A 26291-nucleotide genomic window follows, 5' to 3' on the forward strand; every position below is an offset into this window, starting at 1 on the left:
TAGCCCAAAATGCCATTAGCCTTCTTGGCAACAAGAATTGAGTCTCTAAGGTGCCACAAGTACTCCTGTTCTTTTTAAGGGCACACTGTTGACTCATATCCGGCTTCTCCTTCACTGTAACCCCTAGGTCCTTTTCTGCAGAACTGCTGCCTAGCCACTCGGTCTCTAGTCTGTAGCAGTGCATGGGATTCTTCTGTTCTAAGAGCAGGACTCTGCACTTGTCCTTGTTGAACCTCCACATAAAGGATCTCGGAGTGGTGAGACTAACCTGCTAGACATTCCATACCAGATTACAAGGTCAGCGCATGGCCATGGTGACTGACACTACCACCATAAACAAGCAGGGCGGAGCCCGCTCTTCCCCTCTCTGTCAGGAGGCTCTCCAGCTGTGGGATTTTTGTATAGCTCACTCCATTTACCTGGAGGCCTCCTATCTCCCAGGAGTACGGAACAAGCTTGCAGGCCACCTCAGCAGGTTGTTTTGCAACTACAACTGGTCTATCCGGCCGGACGTCATACATTCCATCTTCCAAAGGTGGAGGTTTTCCCGGGTAGACCTAATATTTTGCTCTTTCCAAAAGCATAATCTGGGCTCTGTCTCAGACGTGTTCATGCTACCCTAGGGGAACAGTCTACTGTATGCCTTCCCTCTGATACCACTCATCCACAAGGTACTCCTCAAGATCAGCAGAGACGAGGAGGTAATTCTGCTGGTCCCTGCATGGCCACACCAACACTGGTATACCATGCTTCTGGAGCTGTCAGTGGACACCCCAATCGAGCTGCCACTCCTCCCTGATATGATCACAAAGGACCACGGCCACCCGCTTCAACCGGACCTCCAGTCCCCACATCTCATGGCTTGGAAGCTTCATGGCTAAACCCAATGGAGCTCCAATGCACAGAATCACTGCTTGGTAGCAGGAAACCTTCCAACAGGGCCACTTACCTAGCTAAGTGGAAAAGGTTCTTGTGCTGGTGTGAGCACAGTTGCGCACCTCCGCTTCAGGCATCTATACTATTCATCCTGGAGTATCTACTGCAACTGAAGCAGCAAGGTTTGGCCGGATCATCCATCAAAGTACACCTCGCGGCCATCTCAGTGTTCCATCCGGGAGAGTTAAGTCATTCGGTATTCGCCAACCCTATGGTGGCCCCTTTCCTTAAGGGCATGGAATGGCTATATCCACAGTTCCATCCATCTACTTGGGACCTCAATCTGGTCCTACCTAGGCTTATGGGGGACCCATTTGAGCCACTGGCTACATGCTTCCTTCTGTATCTCTCATGGAAGATGGCATTCCTGGTCAGCCAGGAGGGTGTCAGTTAAAAGCGTTAACCTCTGCCCCCCCTACAGTCTTCCACAAAGACAAAATACAGCTCAGGCTGCACCCAGCCTTCCTGCGCAAGGTGGTATCCCAATTCCACATTGGCCAAAACATTTTTCTACCAAGTATCAGAGGGGGTAGCCATGTTAGTCTGGATCTGTAGAAACGGCAAAGAATCCTGTGGCACCTTATACAGGACTCTTTGCCATTTTTCTACCAGTTTTCTTGCACAGGAGCAGATGCTTCACTCACTAGATGTGCAGAGAACGCTAGCATTCTACACTGAGCGCACAAAGCCTTTTGGAAAGTCAAACCAACTGTTTGTAGCAGTGGCAGACCGGATGAAGGGGCTTCTGGTCTCCTCACAATGCATTTCTTCCTGGATCACGGACTGCATTCGTACCTATTATGACGTCGCCAACTTCCCAGCCCTGGCTATTACGGCCAACTCGATACGAGCTCAAGCCTTGTCTGTCGCTTTCCTGGTCCAGGTGCCCATCCAGGAGATCTACAGAACAGCAACCTGGTCCTCGGTGCACATGTTTACCACCCACTATGCCATCATCCAGCATTCTAGAAACAACACAGCTTTTGGCAGAGCGGTTCTCAAATCAGTGATTCCTTAACTCCAACCCCACCCCCATGGGAGAGCTTGGGAGTCACCTGATTGGAATCAACATGAAACACTCGAAGAAGAAAAGGAAGCTTGGCCTGCAAGCTTGTTCCTTCTTGTAACTGTTGTTCTTCGAGATATGGTGTTCTCGTCCATTCCAATACTCACCCTCCTTCCCCTCTGTTGGAGTAGCCGGCAAGAAGGAACTGAAGCAGGGTCATATATTGAGTGCCATGAGGGCGCCACTCCAGGGGGTTCGCTAGCTGACCCAATGGGAGCTGCTGAGGGAAGAAGTTTCTGACGACCATGCATGCGACGCGCACACACCTGATTGGACTGGCTGTGAAAAACACGTCTCGAAGAACAACAATTACAAGAAGGTAAGTAACTGTCCTTTCTTTTTTTTTTTTTTTTTTTTAAGAACCATCCACAGTTTTACAGGTGAAATACATGTGATTTATATATCTGGCTACCTGGTGGTTCCTGAAAATCAAGCAATTAAATATATAAACTATATCACTTGCATCTGCCATTATTTGTGCCTCCAAAATGAGAGTCTGGGATGATGCTGTTCTCCAAGTCGGGCCTTAAATCTTTATATAATAATAAATACTTAATGAATAAACATTACCAGTCTTAATCAGCAATAAAAACTTTAACTGTTCAGTAAGATGCATTCTAAATAAATCAACTTCTTTAACCCTGTCTGCACTATGTGTCCTATGTGTTTCATTCAGTCTGGTCTCAAGCATTTTTGGTGGGACCAGTGCCCTAGCAGGGATGGTGTAGCATCTATGTGTATAGCTTTGCTGGTGGGATGTGGGAACTAAATGTAGAATGTTCTCAACTTTTATTTCCTTTTAAAGACTGGATTATTTATAAAATAACAAAACAAGAAGGCATAATTGGTGGATCATTTGAATTCCCTACAGTATAGTGTTGCACCTGGGGACTTCTTACTACATTCTCTCCTCACTGTGGGATTTTACTTTATTATCTCATGAATTGGACTGTTGGGACTGTTTAGACTGTTCATACTCACTTTATTCTGTTAGTTCAAAGATCTCCAGTGTGCTCATCAATCTTGGAGAAGCAATTTTGATCTGCTTCATGACAAAGGTAGGGCAGGTTGCATTGTCAATAGAAAACACCAACAGTGTATTTCCTGCTTCTCCACACCTTGTCTTAGAATGACCAGGAGCATCAACTGACCCCACCTTGGCTGTGACAGGAAATCAAGTGTCGCTCAGTCATCTTGGTGATGCATGCATGTTGTCTGTGCAACTATGTATTATCTAATAATTTTTTTGCATCCTCTTATGTACCATCTTCACCCTCACCTTGAAAATTCTTTGTTTCCATTTGCCCAATAGACTTGAGCAGCAACCTCCCCTCCCAGGTATTATCGCAGGTCTACCCTGTTGCTTGCCAGAATCCGCTTATTTCCCTTTCCTTTGGGAACTAGGTGGTTGTCTGCATTCCCAGAAATTGCAGATGCCATGGAAGGATGAAAGTGTATCAGGAATGACTTCCAGCATTGCTGGGGAAAGGTCAATTCCTCTGCAAGTAGGTTTAGGCTTTGCTATCTTAGAGGATATAAATCAAGTTGTCATAATATGTGTTTCAAAATGTGCAGTTCATTGCATAGGACGTGGGTGTATGTGGGTTTTTTTCTTGTATTGCATCCAAACTTGTGAAGGTTTCAGGCTTCTCCATAGTGCTGTGCTGCCTTAGCAACAGAGCATGAAGAGCAGGTATCTTTGCTGTCAATACTGCAGTGTCAGATCCACACCCAGAAACCTAAGGCCTTTGCAGAACTGATGAACTTTTCTTTTTTAATCTGTGTCTGAAATGTAATTAACACAGCAAGGTGTGTATAAACCCTACTTGTCTTGCTTAAACTGAATTGTACTATACTGAGGCATATGAATAGAATATGTTCAGGAACTTTTTTGTAGCCCTGGTATTTTTATGCTAATCAAAAGCATCTTCCCATTGTAATACAACATCATAAACTATAAGGCAAGCAGACATGATTATCATTTCTGTGTCCTATTATTTAATTCTTAATATAGTGTGTTGTGTTTGTTTTCTTTTTCACTTAAAGGTATGGATGATAAAAATGCAACAAAACTTAATGAGCTCATTCAAATTGGGTAAGTAAAATTTTTTTTCGCAACTAATAAAATCAGATCATAAAGCAGCTTGATTGCTGAGTTGATGGCCCAGTGCAGGGAGCATTTATTACTTTGTAAGGGCTGTAATTTGATTTAATATGCTGAAAAACATGAAATAACCTTGTTTCATATTTTCCCCTACCTTTTCCTGAGAGGCAAACTAATTTAAATAGTAAATACACCAGGGTAAAGTTTAAGACATTCCCTGATAGTGTGTGAATGCTTTGTAGAAGATGTCTTTTTTTTTTTTAAGTTGATTGAATGTACAGAATATGACTTTCAGCACTGATACTACTGTGGTTTTAGGCCTTCACACAGCTCTGCCAATGTACCTTAGGTCTCAATCCTATTAACACTTATGGATGTACTTGACTGTAAGCATGAGTAGTTTCCTTGACTTCAAGCAGGATTGGGGCCTCACTCCTGAACTGCACTATCCCCTAGATTATATAAGTGGTAGGAAGTTCTACTACTTTTAGAAATGAATGCATGAAATACTTCTGGAGGGGGCAGGGGAAGTAAGTAATTGAATTGTTCTGCTTTTCAATGCTGACAGCTTCTTCAAGTCCTTTCCTTGTACACAGTTATAATGAGCCTTACAATGGAGCATTTGACCTCCCCTCTTAATGACTTCCCATCTCCAGGGTGCACTTCTTTTGTAAGACTTGCAATAGGATCACAAATCTTGGAATAGCCTGATAGCTGTTCTGTTAACTAGATAGTTTGCTTCTGTCTGTTAAAATTAGGGCAAAAGTGATGTGCTAAAAATTACCACTTGGGTTTGCTCTTGTGTGCCAGCCATGTAATTTTACATATAATCCTTTTTTAAATTTTGAGATTTTTAGTCTGCTTTTCTTTTTTTCTTCCCATCACTGTTTTGCTTTGATAGCTGTTTTGTGCTCTTGCACAAATGTTCAGTTAAACATTTTTTAATAAGCATAACTGTATTAGAGTATATGAACAGTTTCACCAGTTGTAGGCCTGTTTAGTTACTGCATTTGTGTTAACGGAGTACTAGTGATATTTTTATTTCAGGCATTTCTAAATGGCTCATTATTCTAACACCTAGACTTTAGGAAATAGGTATATGGTGAATTGGGGATCTCTTATAAAGTCAGTGTCATCCAAGTACTCTGAGCAGCACAACATAATGACAAGAACATGTTCATTTTTAGCAAATTTAGGCCCCGTCCTGTAGTGTGATGTTTACAGGCTCAGGGGTTTTCCTGTCAGTGTTACTTTGCTGGACTGGGGCCTTAGTTTTCATTAATCTTATCTGTTCTAACCAAATGGTGATTGTCTGGGAGAAAGTTAGATATTTATCTTACAAAGATTTTGTCTCCTATCCAAGCATTTCAGAAGTGTGGATCCTTGCACTTAAATATATTTATACTCCAGGGCATATTAAGAGATTGAGTTTTGATAGGTTTTACTTTTCTTATTGGGAAATCCAGAATTATTCACTCTTTGGCAGATGAAATAGCACAGATTGACTCTACTCTTATCAGGCAGAATAGGGACATCCTCTTTCTGCCCAAAAAGTATCCTGTCATTCCAATGAGCAAGCTGCACAAAAGCAGCGTGTAAAATTATATTTCCATTACCCAAATAGTAGTCTGTGTACATTAATCCAGGAAAGATGGGTAGAGACACAGCCCCCCAACTCCACATGCATAGTCAAATACAATATGGACTAAAACCTTCTTTCTCCAGCTCACTGTGCTGTGGAAGTTACCCCACGTCCTGTTAGAAAGCCATAATCACACTCTTAGTCACAGGCGATCTTTCTCTTCCCCCTTCCCAAACACAACAGGAAACATATATATGAAAGTAGATTATCTCCACAGTCCCCATATGAGATAGGTAAGTTTTAGCCTTATTTGACAAGCGGGGAAACTTTGAGATGCAGAGGAACAGTGAGGAGCTACCCAGCAAGTTACTGGCATAGCTGGGACTTGAATTTAGGGTCTTGACGTCTTTCATTCTACTTAGACCATGCAGCATCTCTGACTTTCCACAAGATCCTCACTCATTATTTATCAAAACTAAATGACTAGATATGTTGGTCAGAACCTTTGCAGCTGAACTGAAAACCAGGGCCGCAAATAGCAAGTATTGATCGGGGAAGGGGTTGGAATGGGGGCGGGGAAGGGGTGGGGCAGGGGCAGGGCCTCATGAAAAGGGTAGAGTGGGAGCGGGGCCGGAGCAGCACAGGGGTGGGGGGATCAGTGATGCGGCCCTTGGGCCAATGTACTTGTCCTCATGTAGCCCTCATGGTCATTTTGAGTTTGAGACCCCTGACCTAGCTCCATTCTCTTTGGAACCCTCCTTCAGGTAGTTGAAGGCTGCTATCAAATCCCCCCCATCATTCTTCTCTTGTGCAGATTAAATAAGACTAATTCCCTCAGCCTCTCCTCATAAGTCATGTGTCCCATCCCCCTAATCATTTTTGTTGACCTCTGCTGGACTTGCTCCAATTTGCCCACATCCTTTCTGTAGTGGGGGCCCCAAAACTAGACGCAGTACTCCAAATGTGGCTTCACCAGTGCCGAATAGAAGGGAATAACAACTTCCCTCGATCTGCTGGCAGTGCTCCTACTAATGCAGCCCGCTATGCTGTTATTCTTCTTGGCGACAAGGGCACACTGTTGACTTATATCCAGCTTCTCATCTGTAATCCCCAGGTCCTTTTCTGCAGAACTGCCGCTTAGCCAGTCGGTCCCCAGCCTGTAGCAGTGCATGGGATTCTTTCTTCCTAAGTGCAAGAGACTGCACTTGTCCTTGTTGAACCTCATCAGATTTCTTTTGGCCCAGTCCTCCAATTTGTCTAGGTCACTCTGGACCCTATCCCTACCCTCCAGTGTATCTACCTCTCCCCACAGCTTAGTGTCATCCTCAAACTTGCTAAGGGTGCAATCCATCCCATCATCCAGATCATTAATGAAGATGTTGAACAGAACTGGCCCCAGGACCGACCTCTGGGGCACCGCTTGATACCAGCTACCAACTAGACATCGAGTTGTTAATCACTACCCATTGAGCCCAATGATCTAGCCAGCTTTCTGTCCACCTTATAGTCCGTTCATCCAATCCATACTTCTTTAACTTGCTGGCAAGAATACTGTGGGAGACCGTATCAAAAGCTTTGCTAAAATCAAGGTGTATCACGTCCACCACTTTCCCCTCATCCAGAGAGCCAGTTATCTCATCACAGAAAGCAATCAGGTTGGTCAGGGATGACTTGCCCTTAGTAAATCCATGTTGACTGTTCCTGTTCACCTTCCTCTACTCTGAGTGCTTCAAAATGGATTCCTTGAGGACCTGCTTCACGATTTTTCCAGGGAATGAGGAGAGGCTAACCGGTCTGTAGTTCCCTGTATTCCCCCTTCTTTCCTTTTTTAAAGATGGGCACTATGTTTGCCTTTTTCCAATCATCCATGACGTCCCCCGATCGCCACGAATTTTCAAAGATGATGGCCAATGGCTCTAGAATCATAGAATATCAGGGTTGGAAGGGACCTCAGGAGGTCATCTCGTCCAACCCCCTGCTCAAAGCAGAACCAATCCCCAACTAAACCATCCCAGCCAGCGCTTTGTCAAGCCTGACCTTAAAAACCTCTAAGGAAGGAGATTCTACCACCTCCCTAAGTAACTCATTCCAGTGCTTCACCACCCTCCTAGTGAAAAAGGTTTCCTAATATCCAACCTAAACCTTCCGCACTGCAACTTGAGACCATTACTCCTTGTCCTGTCATCTGCTACCACTGAGAACAGTCTAGATCCATCCTCTTTGGAACCCCCTTTCAGGTAGTTGAAAGCAGTTATCAACTCCTCCCTCATTCTTCTCTTCTGCAGACTAAATAAACCCAGTCCCCCTCAGCCTCTCCCCCTAAGTCATGTGCTTCAGCCCCCTAATCATTTTTGTTGCCCTCCACTGAACTCATTCCAATTTTTCCACATCCTTCTTGTAGTGTGGGGTCCAAAACTGGACAGTACTCCAGATGAGGCCTCACCAATGTCGAATAGAGGAGAACGATCACATCCTTCGATCTGCTGGCAATGCCCCTACTTACACATCCCAAAATGCCATTGGCCTTCTTGGCAACAAGGGCACACTGTTGACTCATATCCAGCTTCTCGTCCACTGTAACCCCTAGGTCCTTTTCTGCAGAACTGCTGCCTAACCATTCGGTCCCTAGTCTGTAGCGGTGCATGGGATTCTTCCGTCCTAAGTGCAAGACTCTGCACTTGTCCTTGTTGAACCTCATCAGATTTCTTTTGGCCCAATCCTCTAATTTGTCTAGGTCCCTCTGTATCCTATCCCTACCCTCCAGCATATCTACCTCTCCTCCCAGTTCAGTGTGATTTGCAAACTTGCTGAGGGTGCAATCCACGCCATCCTCCAGATCATTAATGAAGATATTGAACAAAACTGGCCCCAGGACCGACCCTTGGGGCACTCTGCTTGATACTGGCTGCCAACTAGACATGGAGCCATTGATCACTACCCGTTGAGCCCGACGATCTAGCCAGCTTTCTATTCACCTTATAGTCCATTCATCCAGCCCATACTTCTTTAACTTGCTGCAAGAATACTGTGGGAGACCGTATCAAAAGCTTTGCTAAAGTCAATGAATAACATGTCCACTGCTTTTCCCTCATCCACAGAGCCAATTATCTCGTCACAGAAGGCAATTAGATTAGGCAGGCATGACTTTCCCTTGGTGAATCCATGCCGACTGTTCCTGATCGTTTTCCTCTCCTTGAAGTGCTTCTGAATTGATTCCTTGAGGACCTGCTCCATGATTTTTCCAGGGTCTGAGGTGAGGCTGACTGGCCTGTATTTCCCAGGATCCTCCTCCTTCCCTTTTTTAAAGATGGGCACTACATTAGCCCTTTTCCAGTCATCTGGGACCTCCCCCGATCGCCATGGGTTTTCAAAAATAATGGCCAATGGCTCTGCAATCACATCCGCCAACTCCTTTAGCACCCTCGGATGCAGCGCATCCAGCCCCATGGACTTGTGCTCGTCCAGCTTTTCTAAATAGTCCCGAACTACTTCTTTCTCCACCGAGGGCTGGTCACCTCCTCCCCATGCTGTACTGCTCAGTACAGTAGTCTGGGAGCTGACCTTGTTCGTGAAGACAGAGGCAAAAAAAGCATTGAGTACAACTAGCTTTTTCCACATCCTCTTTCACTAGGTTGCCTCCCTCATTCAGTAAGGGTCCCACACTTTCCTTGACCACCTTCTTGTTGCTAACATACCAGAAGAAACCCTTCTTGTTACTCTTAACATCCCTTGCTAGCTGCAACTCCAAGTGTGATTTGGCCTTCCTGGTTTCACTCCTGCATGCCTGAGCAATATTTTTATACTCCTTCCTGGTCCTTTGTCCAATCTTCCACTTCTTGTAGGCTTTTTTCCTTTATGTTTAAGCTCAGCAAGGATTTCACTGTTAAGCCAAGCTGGTCGCCTGCCATATTTACTATTCTTTCTACACATCGGGATGGTTTGTCCCTGTAACCTCAATAAGGCTTCTTTAAAATACAGCCAGCTCTCCTGGACTCCTTTCCCCCTCATGTTACTCTCCCAGGGGATCCTGCCTATCAGTTCCCTGAGGGAGTCAAAGTCTGCTTTTCTGAAGTCCAGGCTCCATATTCTGCTGCTCTACTTTCTTCCCTTTGTCAGGATCCTGAACTCGACCATCTTATGGTCACTGCCTCCCAGGTTCCCATCCACTTTTGCTTCCCGTACTAATTCTTCTCTGTGTGTGAGCAACTGGTCCAATAGAGGTCTGCCCCTAGTTGGTTCCTCCAGCACTTGCACCAGGAAATTGTCCCTTACACTTTCTAAAAACTTCCTGAATTGTCTGTGCATTACTGTATTACTCTCCCAGCAGATATCAGGGTGATTGAAGTCTCCCATGAGAACCAGGTCCTGCGATCTAGTAACTTGCATTAGTTGCGGGAAGAAAGCCTCGTCCACCTCATTACCCTGGTCTGGTGGTCTATAACAGACTCCCACCACGACATCACCCTTGTTGCTCACACTTCTAAACTTAATCCAGAGACTCTCAGGTTTTTCCTCAGTTTCATACCAGAGCTCTGAACAGTCATACTGCTCTCTTACATCCAATGCAACTCCCCCACCTTTTCCGCCCTGCCAGTCCTTCCTGAATAGTTTATATCCATCCATGACAGTACTCCAGTCATGTGAGTTATCCCACCAAGTCTCCGTCATTCCAATCACATCATAATTCCTTGACTGTGCCAGGACTTCCAGTTCTCCCTGCTTGTTTCCCAGGCTTCTTGCATTTGTGTATAGGCACTTAAGATAACTCACTGATTGTCCCTCTTTCTTAGTATGAGTCAGGAGCCCTCACCTCTTGCACTCTCCTCCTGCTTCCTCCCGGTATTCCACTTCCCCACTTACCTCAGAGCTTTTGTCTCCTTCCCCCGGTGAGCCTAGTTTAAAGCCCTCCTCACTAGGTTAGCCAGCCTGCTTGCGAAGATGCTCTTCCCTCTGTTTGTCAGGTGGAGCCCGTCTCTGCCTAGCACTCCTTCTTGGAACACCATCCCATGGTCAAAGAATCCAAAGCCTTCTCTCCGACACCACCTGCATAGCCATTCGTTGACTTCCACAATTCAACAGTCTCTACCCAGGCCTTTTCCTTCTATGGGGATGATGGACAAAAACACCACTTGCGCCTCAAACTCCTTTATCCTTCTTCCCAGAGCCACATAGATACTCACCAACACTCAGATACTTACCAACACAGCCACCCTAATGCAGCGCTTAGCGTACCTCCTCTGACAGATCCCAGGCAAACTCCCTCTGTTAGCCTCTCTGCTGTTTGCCGCTTGGCTGGTTCGCAGCTGACTGGCTTTTTATAACAGTCAGGCCCACTCAAGGCTCACCTGGAACAAAGCACTCCCAATTCACACTTTTCAAACAAACAACCAGCACTCCTCCTCCTTGGAACTCCATCCCATGGTCAAAGAATCCAAAGCCTTCTCTCCAACACCACCTGCATATCAATTTGTTGACTTCCAGTATTGGACGGTCTCTACCCAGGCCTTTTCCTTCCTAGGGGAGGATGGATGAGAACACCACTTGCGCCTCAAACTCCTTTATCCTTCTTCCCAGAGCCACGTAGTCCGCAGTGATCCACTCAAGGTCATTCTTGGCAGTATCATTGGTGCCGACGTGGAGAAGCAGCAAGGGGTAGCGATCCGAGAGCTTGATGAGTCTCGGCAGTCTCTCCGTCACATCGTGAATCCTAGCTCCTGGCAAGCAGCAGACTTCTCGGTTTTCCCGGTCGGGGCAGCAGATAGATGACTCAGCCCCCCTGAGGAGAGAGTCCCCGATCACCACCACCCACCTCCTTCTCTTGGGAGCAGTGGTCGTGGAACCCCCATCCCTAGGACAGCGCATCTCATGCCTTCCAATTGACGGAGTCTCCTTCCCTCAGATGTATCATCTAGTCCACTCTCCGCATTAGTACCTGTGGTGAGAACATGACAATGGTTGCTTACCTGTATCTGTATTGTTGGTACATGGCTCCCCTTTCTTCTGGAGGTCACATGCTGCCAAATTTCTTCACCGTCCTCCTGTCCCCGCTGCGCAGCCTGCTCTGAATCTTCAGAATGTTGTGCCCGTAGAAGCAGATCCTGACGTCTGTCCAGGAAATCTTCAGTTTCTCTTATGCAACGCACGGTCAATACTTGTTTCTCCAGACCTTGAACCTTCTCTTCCAATATGGAGACCAGCTTGCACTTTGTACAGACAAAGTCGCTTCTGTCCTGTAGAAGAAAGACAAACATGGCACATCCAGTGCAAGTCACAACAGCTGAACACGCCCCCATCCATATTACCTTCCTTCTACGAGCTTCCTCAGGAGTTGTAGTAACTACTCACATCACATCAGCCAACTCCCTGATCACCCTCGGATGCATTGCATCCGGCCCCATGGACTTGTGCATGTTCAGCTTTTCTAAATAGTCCTTAACCTGTTCTTTCACCACTGAGGGCTGCTCACCTCCTCCCCATAATGTGCTGTCCAGTGCAGCAGCCTGGGAGCTGACCTTGTCTGTGAAGACCGAGGCAAAAAAAGCATTAAGTATTTCAGCTTTTTCCACATCATCTGCCACTAGGTTGCCTCCCCTATTTAGTAAGGGTCCCCATTTTCCCTGACCGCAACCTTGTTGCTAACATACCCGTAGAAACCCTTCTTGTTACCCCTCAAATCCCTTGCCAGCTGGAACTCCAATTGTGCTTTAGCCTTCCTGATTATACCCCTGCATGCTCGAGCAATGTTTTTTATCCTCCCTAGTCATCTGTCCAAGTTTCTACTTCTTGTAAGCTTCTTTTTTTGTGTTTAAGCTCACTGAAGATTTCACTGTTAAGCCAAGCTGGTTGCCTGCCATATTTGCTGTTCTTTCTGCACATTGGGATGGTTTGTTCCTGCACCCTCAATAAGGCTTCTTTAGAATACAGCCAGCTCTCCTGGACTCCTTTCCCTCTCATATTAACCTCCCAGGGGATCCTGCCCATCAGTTCCCTGCGGGAATCAAAATCTGGTTTTTCAGAAGTTTTTCTGCTGCTCTCCTTCCTTCCTTTTGTCAGGATCCTGAGCTCAACCATCTCATGGTCACTGCTGCCCAGGTTGCCACCCACTTCTACTTCCCTGTTTGTGAGCAGCAGGCTAAGAGGAGCACGGCCCATAGTTGGTTCCTCCAGCACTTTCACCAGGAAGTTGTGCCCAACACTCCAAAAACTTCCTGGATTGCCTGTGCACTGCTGTATTTCTCTCCCAGCAGATGTCAGGGTGATTTTGAAGTCCCCAATGAGAACCAGGGCCTGTGATCTGGAAACTTCTGTTAGTTGCCTGAAGAAAGCCTCGTTTACCTCATCCTGGTGGTCTATAGGAGATGCCCACCACAACATCACCTTTGTTGCTCTCGCCTCTAAACTTACCCCAGAGACACTCAACAGGCTTTTCTCCAGTTTTATACTGGAGCTCTGAGCAATCATACTGCTCACTTACATACAGTGCAACTCCTCCACCTTTTCTCCCCTGCCTGTCCTTCCTGAACAGTTTATACCCATGCATGACAGTGCTCCAGTGATGTGAGTTATCCCACCAAGTCTCTATTATTCCAATCACATGATATCGTATTAGAGTTATTAAAAGTGATACTGGCGGATTTAGGCCCAAATTTTATGTTTTGTTTAGTAAACAAAGGTTTTACAAAGCCTAGGCTCAAGATAAATGTTCCTTTGGATTTTTTTAAATTCACTGAACGCATATGTGGGGGATTTAAACCTACTCTGTCTGTGTTTGTAAATCCAGTGTGAGTTGTGTGTTAGTTCATAAAGACTAGAAGGGGAAACCAAGTAATCTGTTAGAGGAAGGATGAACCAGTGGGCGGGACCACTAGCCTAGCAAGTGGGAGGTTTATGTTCAGGTACCTGCTCTGTCACAGACATCCTGGGTGAACTTGAGTAAGTCACTTAATCTCTGTGTGCCTCTAGTGCCAGCACAGGGCAGTGTGCTAATGTTAAATGTATTAGAGATTGTGTGGTGCTTGGATACTGTGGTCATAGGGGCTGTAAGTGGGTAGATGGATGTGTCTAAACTGAGAGAAATTCAAAACAAAAACGGCATCAATGGTAATGTGTACAGCATCTCTGACAAATCAGAGAATTCAAATACATTGAATAATAATAATGTTAAAAGCACAAGTAAGAAATTTTTAATTTTGTGTCCATTTGATGAATGCTTGCATTCTCAGTTAAACTCAGAGGGTTGCTTTGTTTGGTGTAAGAAAGATATTGCAAGGTGCTGTGCTTGAGTTCCCTTTGATTTTGCTGGGAGTTGGGTGCTTGGACATGCTGTAGGATTAGAATTGTCATTTGACATTCATGTTTGATAACTCTCAATTAATCTCTCAATACCTAAATCAAATTGGAATCTATACTGCAGAAAGGCCGCAAACATCACAAGCTCTATTTCAGCAGATAGTACACATCCACAGCATTTCCTAATACTAAAGATTCTTAATCATATTTTGTGTAATATCAGTTTTTAAATATTCAGCACTTTGTTAGGTTTGGAAACATCTGTGGTTAAAAGAAACCAAGAGCTAAGAAGGAAGAGCATATTTTTAAGATAACTACTTTAGTTGCAGGCTGTTTCTGTTTTGATACTCATTAATCTGTCATGTTCTTTTAAATTAATTAAGCTACTCCTCCCGCTATCCCTGCTGTGCCATATGTTTGCATTAGGAAGTTGCCTCCTTCAGCCGTATTTAATTTTACACTAGTTTAAAGTTGCAATAACTGATTATTGGACTCCTTCCTAGATCATTTAAAAACATCATGCCTTACTGAAAAGGGAGAAAGAGAAATCATTCCACCACCTCAGGACATGTAATCTTGGAGGAGAGCTCTTTTCTTTCATTTTAAAGGAGGGTAAAGAGTAGAAATTTTGAGTGCTAATGTCATGAATTAGTATCCACGGGCAGACATGGTGAATTTCCATGTGAATATATTGATGTAGCATTCTTCATCTCCCTCTCATCCTTTTTAGATAAGCTACCTGGGGTAAATAAATAGTTTTAGTATATAATAATTTGGTGGAGCACAACTTGATCGCTTGCTTCCAAACTGTTGTAGCCCATGAAATACATAGGGTAGCGTGATGTGGTCATCCAGCAGTAGTGCAGTCAGTAGTTTTGCCTTTATCTTATTTCCTCGATCCTTGGTTTATTTTCTTTTCCTTTATTTGCCCTTTCTCTGCTGTCTCTACACTTCTTACGTCTGATGTGTTGCAGAGAGAATCATGCCTAGGATCACATGGTATACTGGTCAGCTATCCTTATTTTTGTAGCCAGATACATGTATACAGTCCCAGAGTGATGTTTCAGTAGCGGTTGCTGCTGTTGAGTTACTGCTGCCCAAAGTGTGTCTGAGCAGGCGGCAGACAGCCGAGCAGGAAGCATGGCAGGTAGCCTATTATACATGGCAGGTGCAATGTGCATAAATGTTTTGTGGTATTCATAATGCAACAAAAAATACAAACAATAACCCTAACCTTTTTTCTTTTGCTTGGATCAGTTACATTATTATAAGAGATGCAATAAATTGGCAAAAAGTGGTAAAATATTTCTTCATTTTTCATTTCCTGTCTCCCTATACATTTAAAATCTGTTGTGGGGGTTCAGAAAATCTGATTTTTATTGACAAACAAAGTGTGACCTTATCTTAGAATTTCTTAGTGTTTGAGTTTTTTGGTAAAACTATAGTGATCTGTTAGAGTGGCTGTTGCATTTTTACGACCCTAGCTCCAGTTAGTACCTTGAAATTATTAAGCTATTTTTGTAGAGTCGATAATGTACCCTTATCTGGACATGGGTCAGGCACTTAAACTGAGCTGATGGCTTGTGTGACACAGTTGTACAGCACCAGTGAATTTATATGTGATACTACATTGAAGACACTTGTCTGAGAAATTTTGGTTTAATTAAGATCTAGTTACAGGAGCTGATCCTCAGCTGTTCTAAATTGTCATGCAAGTTGATGGTGCTATGATAATTTGCACCTCCTATGGGGCTTCTCCGCATTTTTTCAGATTTGTACCTAAAAGGCCTGATCCATAACTAAGGCTAAGATTTTTGTCTCAGATATTTTTAGTAAAAGTCACGGACGGGTCATGGGTGATAAACAAAAATTCATGGAAGCCTGTGACCTGTCCCTGACTTTTACTAAAAAAATAACTGAGACAAAATGGGGAGGGAGGAGAGTTCAGCACCTACTGCTGCTGGGACTCCGGGGGACCACCCATGGTGGCTGAGAGTGCTGGGGTCCCCCTGCCACTTGTGGCTACTCAGAGCTGTGGGCCCACAGCTGGGAGTTCCAGGGTCCATCCATGGTGGCTGGCCAGCTGTGGGGTCCCCCTGCCGCACCAGGGCCGAAGCAGAAAATGTCAGGGAGGTCTCTGGAAGTCACATTAAATTCAATGGGAGACTTTCCACAGTCTTTAGTGGGCTTTGGATCAAGTCATAAATTAGGTTGTGATGACACCAATAGTTTCCCCTCTTACTACAGTGGAAAACTGAGTTTCCACTGAGCAAAAAAAAAAATGGTTACAGGGGTGTTGATTGTGTGAATCCATTGTGGTCCCACTTGTCCACATAATGATTTGACATGTCCACGTAGCAGCAATGCGTCCGCTAGAACCATTTTGGTGCATCCAGGCATAACACATCTTACAACTATGATGTGTGTTCTTGCACCTTATCCTATCCAGCATGGACTTCATAAAATGCTTCTCCCATAATGCCCAGAACGGTTGGTGGGAATGGGGCTTTTTGATGATTAACATACATGAGGCACTACATTGTAGGAGGGAGCTGCAGCAGTGTACTGTATGTCTAATGCTTGTACCTTCACGTCCTCATTGAGGAGGCTGTACTGGTTCAACAGAACCTGATCCAGACCTTGCTTTGCAACCAATACTTATAAAACATCTGGGACAGCGGTTGTGTAAATGGAGAGTTCCAAGCAGTGGTTTGTTGTGATACCTTTTTGCCTAACACAGTCAGAACTTTGGGGTATTCCTGTTGCTGGAAGCATTGTGAATCTCTGGTAAATATTGCTTTAGAACATTACAAAGTATCAGAATTCAAGGACATTTGTAAGAGTTACAGTAAAAGTAGACAACCTTCCATTTAAGATTAGGGTCATTGTTTGTATTTTTTGTTGCGTTACGAATTCTGACAGCGTTGCCCACAAAACATTTATGCACGTTGCATCTGCCACGTATAATGGGCTAGCTGCAATGCTTCCTACTCAGCTGTCTGCTTCCTGCTCAGACACACTTTGGGCAGCAGTAACTCACCAGCAGTAACCACTACTGAAACATCACTCTGGCACTCTGTACACTGTATTGGGCTACAAAAATTTAAGTTCATTTAAGTTTTTTTAGTTACTATTTTGCGGGAAGGAGAAACAATAATAAATATTGAACAAAGATGCTAATATATATCCAGAGCTTTTTGTCTACTGCAGACTCACTAGATCTTTCCAACTCATTTCCCATTCCAGACAGCATGGCCTAGAGCAGAATCCTCAGTGCTGTTATCCCCAGTGTCACTCTTGAGATGGTGGCACTGTGACTAGCACAGACACCTGCAAACCACTTAGGTCCCGAAACTCCAATGGAAATGGAAAATTGGGCCTCTGATGAAAAGTGGGTGCTTGACATCATACATCTGATGAGTCAGACACAAGGAGGAGGTTCTATGCTTGCCCAAAGCAAAACTCAAATGTTCGCCAACTAAACTTAGGCAAAACAGTCTGATAGAGGCATTCTCGTCTGAGTTTGTTGCCTTCTCACACTGTCCGCCCACTAGGAAGATAGATTTCAGTCCTTGTGAATGAAGTTCATTCATGCCAGTTCATTCATGCCAGATTTACATGAAACTAGCATGTGATTTAGCAACCCTGATTAAACACAAACGAGTGTTTTGTGTTTAATCAGGGTTGCTAAATCACATGCTAGTTTCATGTAAATCTACTTGCTTGCAGGAGGTTGATTTTTTTCAAAAGGACTGTGACTTCATGATCAGTAGTAATTGTAGCTAGGACAAGGGGATCAAAACTCAAGTTTTGGGGCATAAGATCTCTGTTGCGGTGGTCAGGAAGGAATCCCACCCTTCAACTGCTGCATTGCATAGACAGCCAGGTGTGTATTGTGTCCTCCTCTGAGGCATCAGGTATTGGTCATTGCCAGAGACCTGGTGTTAGACTTGATGGACCTCAGGGACTAATCGTTGGCTCCAAACAATCCCAGTTTTGGTTAGATTTTTTAAAAAGGCAGCAATGCTATGCTTATAGCAGTTACAATATATTGCATCAGTGTGAAGAAATCAGTCCTTGCGTACACTTGGGAAGGTCCCATGGCTGACAAGTCTGTAGCAGACTGAGGATAGGAAGCACTGTTTTCACAGCTTAGCAAGTAGCTTTTGTTTCAAGCAAAAAAGGTTTTTTTTTCTTTCACTTGTGAGCTTTCTAAAATCTTTTTTTTTTTTTTAAGGGATCAGTCATCACCTCTTGTGTATCACAAAAGTTCATCAAATGGTGCTAGTACAAAAGAGCTGTCCTGGCTTCTGACAGCTCAGTGCAAATAAAAATCTACTCTGACAGTTTCTGAATCTGAGAGTTTCTGAATCATCATATTCATTCCTCCCCCCCCCCCGCCCCCATTAGCAGCTTCCCCACTTAGCAGCCTAGGTTAGGAACCCTTTACCTGTCCATCTTTCTTCCCTCCATCATACAAAGAAGGCGGCCTCCAGGACTCCTTTGCTTCCTCTCACACTCTGTAGGATCTCCTTAGCCCAGCCAGCCTCTGCACAATCTGGATTCCCCTTCTGGTTACCACCATCAGCAGCTCAGGGCTGTCAGCCCCTGCATCATGGGCCTGTAACTAGAGAGCAGGACAGCCTAAGAGGGGTGGGGGTGGGGAAAGAGGTTTACAAGTAACACTTTTCCCAAAAGGAAAACAAAAATTATCTTACTTCTCAGGAGACTTATGATTATTGATGTGGTTTTGGAGCCACATACTGTCTAACCATACTGTAAATGTTTACTATGCAGAGACCCTAGCACAAGCAGCTGGCCTTCATTTCTGCTATGGAGGAGCTTGGTGATGGCCTTTAGATTTGAGAGCATGCAAAGAATCCTCTCAAAGACTCTTCGGAATCTTCAGGCAGGCCCTGTGCGCAGTGGTGCAATTGTGGGGAGGAAGTAAGACAAAACTTGTTTGGTCACCCCAAAACGAAAAGGCTGGCTCTGAGGATCATCTCCTCTTGCCAAGGTGACAAAGAATTCAAGCCTGTTTTTCATATAGGGTCCCTCATTTAATGGGCAGCTTCTTGTATAGTGCTTCCTGTGAGTCTAGCAGTGCAGAGGTACAAGAGTCACTTCTGTTTCATTTTCAGGCACCTAAGAGATGGCAAAGGCCTCAACATGCCACTGTAAATCTGGATTCCTGCCCAGCAAACCCTTGCATTCCTGCCCAGTCATGTACAATTCTTTGCATCCAACTTTTTCACTGAGCTATATATATGTTGCTTTGTTCATAGTGCCTATAAATATTTCTCTTTCAAATATACTTAGGGCCACGACTGTTCGCTACAAAGGGAGAAACCTTCGGATTAAAGCTCCAATGTGCAGGGCGCTGAAGAAACTTTGTGACCCAGATGGTACGTAAGAGAAGCTGAAATGAGAAAGAGTTGTAACAGCTGATCAGGAGAGTGTGAGTGGCAGTGGGGCTTTTTTGGTGTGTGCCTCTCTGGCAAGGGAATTCATGCTATCTCAGGTTCTTTTGGGGCACTGGATGTTCCTGTTCTCTCATTGACCCATTCATTTGCATCACCAGTGATACAGCTTTGAGAAAAATCCACTTCTATAGATCTTGAGATCTGACACTGGCTGCTAAAGTACCATGCCAATAGAGAAATTGGAAAGGAATTTGCTACATTGGAGATAATCCTCTTTGCTTTGCATCTCAGGCTTAGAGCCCTGCAACCCAGCTTGAACCTGACAGGACCAGACTACATGTCAGTTATTGGTCGGGTCAGAAAGCAACCTGACCCACTCAGGGTCAGGTTGACTCTCCCCCTCCTACCCATGGGGTCAGTGCAGTGGCTTGCATGTCCCGCTCTTGCCAACTGCCATCACCTCGCTGTACTAGGTGTGCTACAGAGTGTGTGTGCCAAGGAGTTGCAGTGCCTCTTACTCCGCAGTGTGTGTGCACAGCCCAGCAAGGTCAGTGGCTGATAGGAGTAGGGCATGCAATCACTGCATGCAGCAGCCAACCTGCCGACCCCACAGGCAGGTGTCAGCGGTGCTGACTCAGGTTGTGGGGAAGGGTCAGTTAATTATTATGGTTGGATCGGGTGGTCTTGGGTCCAGTTCAAAACTGGTTCAGGCTTAAAAATTAGGCACAAGCAGACCTTTACTCAGGCTGTTCTGTACTTGTGGATGGCTAGCTTCATCCTAGTGCCAGCAAATGAACAGCAGTATGTTGCTTAGCATTGAACGTTTCAGGTCTTCTTTACTCTTTCCACCTCAATACAAAGCACGCTTTCATCAGCGAGCAATATTAAATGCAATTTAAAGTTGTCAGTTCCCAGCCATCTGTGTTTTGACATAGCACTGCTTAATCACCTGTTCGCTCTAGTGCAGTTGCAGTGTCCAAAGATAACATCGGTGCATCAGAAGTGGAGGTAATCTGAGGAAGTGGGCTCCACTGGTGAATTTGAGCTGCCCAAATGCTCTTATGATGCTTTCCCCACCTACAGTTTTTAATTCATCTGACTGAACATTTAGCTACATTTCTGACCGAGTTGCATGTGTCAGGAACACATGTCCGCTTTGACCCATTGTTTTGCTCTCCTTCCTTTAGGCATTAGTGATGAGGAGGATCAGAAGCCAGTGCGTCTTCCTCTGAGGGTCCCTGTGGAGTTACAGCCACGAAATAATCATGCATGGGCTCGGGTGCAAAGCCTGGCCCAGAACCCACGGCTCAGGTAACCAAGGGCAAGATGAATGTTATATGTTGAGAATGAAGGGAGAGAATGCACGGGTGTGGTACAGGGCACCTTTCCAACTTCATTCCCTCTCAGTTGAGGATTTGTCCTTTCCTGGTGCCTGTGGCATTCTATCTGCTAACAGGGCTGCAAAGAGTTAAATCGAAATACTTTCTAATCACCAGTCCCGGACCAGCATGTTTAAATTTGCTGATCCTGAAAGCATTTGTGCTTGTCTGCCAAAATGCTTGACTCTAGTGCAGTGGTTCTCAAACTTTTCAGGAGTCTCATTTGTCTTATGTATCCCCAAGTCACACCTCACTTAAAAACTACTTGCTTATAAAATCAGACATAAAAATAGAAGTGTCACAGCACACTATTACTGAAAAATGGCTTACTTTCTCATTTTGTCTGTATGAAATTTTAGTTTGTACAACAGGCTACTTAAAAAGCTAGTGCTTTTTATGTAGCCTGTTGTAAAATTAGACAAATATCTAGATCAGTTGATGTACCCCCTGGATGACCTCTGCATACCCCCAGGGGTATACATACCCCTGGTTGAGAACCACCTCTCTAATAGGTCATGTGATACCAGACTTTGGTAATCAGAATGACATTTTATTCTGCTTTAAATCCCCTTATTTTGGTTCACGTATGACTTTATCAGTTTCTCTCCTGAACTGCTGAAGTTAGATAGCATAGATACACAAAGCATTAATAAGCTTTGAGGGGATCTAGGTGGATCACTGGCTTGTGGCACTAGCTCTAGTTAAGATGTGTTGGATTTAGTGTGTTGAGAGGGAGGGCAAAATAGCAGTTGAAATGATAGGTTTCTGTGATTCTGGACATGGCAATTACTACATACTGATGAAAAGCAGATTTCTAGATTTCTGGAGATATACAACGTTCTTTTGGGAGTTCATGATATCACTCTAATGCTGTCCAGCACTTTCTTAGCACTAGTCCAGGACTGAGTGTAACAAGTCCTGGACCTTGGTCAGTGTAACTTTCATTACTTCAATGAAAAATTCAGAACCAATAACAAAATGCTATAAGGTGGCCGGGGGGAGAGTTAGTATTTTAGGGTAGGATTTATCCTCCTACCCTGTGATAGAGGCCAGACATTTTGAGGACAAGGGGAGAAAACAAAAATTTTATCCCAATTTTATCCTCCTTACCACGCTTGGTATTGTAGTTTCGTGTTCTACTTGCTAAGAGTTATAGCTAACATTCCCCTCCTCTTCTCTTTCCTCCAGGAGAAACTGAGAGCCCAAGTCACCTCTGCAATATATATCTGACAGAATTTTGAGGCTACTCACAAATTATTATGAGTTACCTACATGTTAGCGTTGTGCATTATAATTGCCTCCTGTTTCTCATGGGGGTTACAGTAAGACAGGGGTAGGTGCAAGGATAACTCTGCATAGTGTGTACATTGCCGCAGTCTCTGCTCCTAGTTTACACTGTGCCAGTCCAATCTCTCTCCTTGATTCTGTTTTGGGAGCAGGTTGTGCTTTGAGTTTCTGCTGACTGAGTTCTCAGTTCCCTCACATTGTTTACCTCCTATGCAGAATGATAGTGGAGTTACATCGGAAGGTCTCCAGCCTCATTGAGTTCCTGAAACAGAAGTGGGCTCTCCATGAAGTGCGCATTGTATCCTTTTCCTGTTTATAGCAAAACCGTTAGTCTGCTTTGTGTACTGTGTTCAGGGCAATTCCCTCGCTATTCTAACCTCACTGTTTTCTCACACACACCCAAATCTCCATTAAAGGAACACTAGCCCCCTGTTTACTAAAGGTAAGGTGCTAATATATCAGAGCCGGTGAAGTGAAGATATCTCTACCAGGGAATCTAGAAGTATTCTCCCTTTCCTTCAGCTCTTCTATCCTGAATTCCCAGGAAAAATATATTTGATTTTAAATGAAGCTCACCTCCCCCCACCCTTCCCCCCCAGTGGGCTCAGTCCAATTGCTCATGGATGGATGTTCACATTACAAAATCCATCATGATGATTGGCCCTTGGGTTGGCAGCCTCAGCAAAGAGGCAAAGGAGGACTGATCTAGCAACTTGCACTTAAAGATATTCCTTAATCATGGTCTTGTGAGACTGTTAGTTGGACAGTAGGATGGAAGTTTTTTGTACTGCTACCGCCCTGGACAAATCTGTATATTCTTTTTCAAGTAGTGTCCCTATGAGTGCTCCACTGTAGGTGTATCTGAGCCCCTAATGAGAGATTTTAGGTAGCAGTGTCTTTTCAGCCTGCACATGCGTTCTTCCTCCCTTGTGGTCTGCCTCACGTCTACCTATCACTGCGCAAACTACCCCCAGTTCCTTCTCGACCGCCTTTGGTCTCGAACAGAGCGAGCAGTTGTCTCTTCTTTCTGTGTCATTAGCATAAGTAGTAGTAGTTTTAGTCCTCTTGTTTCCCTTAATAGCTAGAGGTGGGCAACTACTGCCCGTGGGCCACATCTGGCCCATGGGACCATCCTGCCCAGCCTCCGAGCTCCTGGCTAGGATGGCTCATCCCCAGCCCCTCCCCTGCTGTTCCCCCTCCCATGCAGCGATGCTCCTGTGTGGGCAGCGCTCTGGGTGGCGGGGCTGCGTGCTCCTGCAGGGCAGAGCATCTGGCTCCAGCCAGGTGGCACGTCTCCAGACATGCTGCTCTGAGCAGCATGGTAAGGGGGCCAGGGCTGGGGGAGGGTTGGATATGGGGCAGGGGGTCCCGGGGGGCAGTCAAGAGACAGGGAGCAGTTGGATTGGGCAGAGGTTTGGGGGGGGAACAGGGAAGCGGGGTGATTGGATAGGGGGTGGGGTCCCGGGGCCCTGTCAGGGGGTGGGGGTGTGGATAGGGGTCGGGACAGGGAGCGGGGGGGTGGGATCCTGGGGGGTGGTCAGGGGACAAGGAGCGGGTGGGGGGGTTGGATGGGTCAGGAGGGCAGGAAGTGGGAGGGGTTGGATAGGGGGCAGGGGCCAGGCTGTTTGGGGGGTACAGCCCTCCCTACCCAGCCCTCCATACAGTTTCGCAGCCCAATGTGGTCCTCAGGCCAAAAAGTTTGCCCACCCCTGGTTTACCCCATTGAGATTAAAAAAAGAAAAGAACATTTATTTCATGTTTCCTGCCTTTTCTGGGGGAATTCCCCCCCCTCCCCCACAGGGCATTTAGTAGTTTAGACTTTTTAACTTTTTTTTTAAGGGGTGGGCGAGGGGGGAGAAGAAGCGGGACCAGCTTTCTTCTGCATTCCTCACTTTTGCAGGGTGATAGACCCACCCCCCCAGGGGCATGCCTGGCTCTCCCAGTTTCAAGAGACTTCTCTACTGCAAGGAAGCAATCCTGGTAACATATAGGCACTCTTACTGTTTAAAGTGTCTGGAAGAATCGCATATCCCATAAAAGTGCACCTCTGTGAGCAGCTCAAGGTGAGGTTTTGAAAAAAACAGGAGCTGAAGTTAAAACTCCTGATGGAGAGTGAATTTCAGCTGCCAGATGACTTGGGTGCCAGACCTTCTCCAGGACACAGATTGTCCCTGGAATCTTCAACTTCCAAGGGGGTAGAATCGTGGAAAAAATCAGCAGATTTCCCCCCATGAAAGCATGAGAAAAAGGCCTCCAAGCCCCCAAACAGAGTCTTTGGCCAGCCAGAGGGGTTCACCAGCATGCTCAGCCACCTCAGTACCAGGGCTCTGAAGCACAGTACCCAGAAGCATCAGGGTGCCTCTGCTATAAGATTAGCCACACTGCCTAGAGGTGCTGGGGCTCAAGCTCTGATGCAGCGTATCACTCCCTAAGAAGAATAAAGTCCACACCACTTCTAAGGCAGTAGCACTGAGTAAAGCACCCATACTGAGTGCAGCAAAAACTCCCATCCCTAGAGTGTTCCGCACATAAGCAACAGTCAGTACTGACAACTTATCGCTGATACTCCTACACAGTGCCTAGTGAGTCAACGGTACCACAAGATCTCTGGTACCCTAGAGACCTGGAGGTCATAGAAGAACCGCAATCCCCATTACTCTGTACCAGGACCCAGGTACCAAGCAGATCCTAACGCCCAGAATCACACATGGCACCTCACCATTTACTACCAACACCCTGGTCAGCACCACCTTTACACAGTGACGAGTCTGACAGTGACAAAGAGGATGTTGTTATTTCCCTGGTCTCTCACCATGGCATGCTGTCACAGTACTAGGGTCCTCCTCACCCTCATGCCAACCTGCAATTTTGGTACAGGCCTACTTGGGCATCCCCAATGGCCGTATTGGGATTCTTGGTGGGTGTCCATTGTCTCCCAGTGAGAGTCGGCCAGACTGTTTTGGATAGCTTTGCTATCCAGAGCCCCTGAACTGGAGGAGGAGGAAACTTTTGAAGGACAGGAGGAAAGGGTCGAAAGGGAGGCTACCCCTCCAGCAAACTTCTCATCTTCACCAGATGAGGCTGTAATGCCTCCCCTCCATCAGTAGCTGATGATTTTTAAGAATTTTCAAGATGAGCTGCAAATTCCCGTACATCACAAGCTGGTAGATATTCTGCACACTTCCTCCTCCAGAATTACCCTCCCAATTAATGAGGCACTTTTGGATGCTGCTAAAGTCCTCCAGCCGACACCAGCCTCCATCGCCCCAACCTGCAAGAGAGCCAACAAAAAATATTATGTCCCTCCCAAAGAGGCAGAATTTGTTTCAAATCCTCAACCCAGTTCAATCGTAGATGCAGTTAATGTATGATGCAGGCAACATCACCCCAAGTCAACCCCATATGATCAAGATTGGAAAGGGCTAGCTCTCTTTGGAAGGAAGGATAGTGATCAATGGCTCCATGTCTAGTTGGCAGCCGGTATCAAGTGGAGTGCCCCAAGGGTCGGTCCTGGGGCCGGTTTTGTTCAATATCTTCATAAATAATCTGGAGGATGGTGTGGATTGCACTCTCAGCAAATTTGCGGATGATACTAAACTGGGAGGAGTGGTAGATACGCTGGAGGGGAGGGATAGGATACAGAGGGACCTAGACAAATTGGAGGATTGGGCCAGAAGAAATCTGATGAGGTTCAATAAGGATAAGTGCAGGGTCCTGCACTTAGGATGGAAGAATCCAATGTACCGCTACAGACTAGGGACCGAATGGCTAGGCAGCAGTTCTGCGGAAAAGGACCTAGGGGTGACGGTGGACGAGAAGCTGGATATGAGTCAGCAGTGTGCCCTTGTTGCCAAGAAGGCCAATGGCATTTTGGGATGTATAAGTAGGGGCATAGCAAGCAGATCAAGGGACGTGATCGTTCCCCTCTATTCGACATTGGTGAGGCCTCATCTGGAGTACTGTGTCCAGTTTTGGGCCCCACACTACAAGAAGGATGTGGATAAATTGGAGAGAGTCCAGCGAAGGGCAACAAAAATGATTAGGGGTCTGGAACACATGACTTATGAGGAGAGGCTGAGGGAGCTGGGATTGTTTAGCCTGCAGAAGAGAAGAATGAGGGGGGATTTGATAGCTGCTTTCAAATACCTGAAAGGGGGTTCCAAAGAGGATGGCTCTAGACTGTTCTCAATGGTAGCAGATGACAGAACGAGGAGTAATGGTCTCA

General features: G+C 45.5%; 1 protein-coding gene across 4 annotated transcripts in view; it reads left to right on the top strand.

The window, feature by feature from the left end:
* CRAMP1 (cramped chromatin regulator homolog 1) overlaps nucleotides 1-26291 on the top strand; it is a 119169-nt gene that overhangs the window by 24877 nt on the left and 68001 nt on the right. For all 4 annotated transcript variants that reach the window (XM_084641439.1, XM_084641438.1, XM_084641437.1 and 1 more), the window contains exons 6-9: nucleotides 4049-4097; nucleotides 19297-19382; nucleotides 20588-20711; nucleotides 22283-22364. In XM_084641439.1, coding sequence (XP_084497565.1) covers nucleotides 4049-4097; nucleotides 19297-19382; nucleotides 20588-20711; nucleotides 22283-22364 — 341 coding nt within the window. The remainder of the gene's footprint in view (nucleotides 1-4048; nucleotides 4098-19296; nucleotides 19383-20587; nucleotides 20712-22282; nucleotides 22365-26291) is intronic.

The sequence above is a fragment of the Lepidochelys olivacea genome, assembly GCF_965140295.1.
Source record: "Lepidochelys olivacea isolate rLepOli2 genome assembly, chromosome: 10".
NCBI classification, from domain to species: domain Eukaryota; kingdom Metazoa; phylum Chordata; order Testudines; family Cheloniidae; genus Lepidochelys; species Lepidochelys olivacea.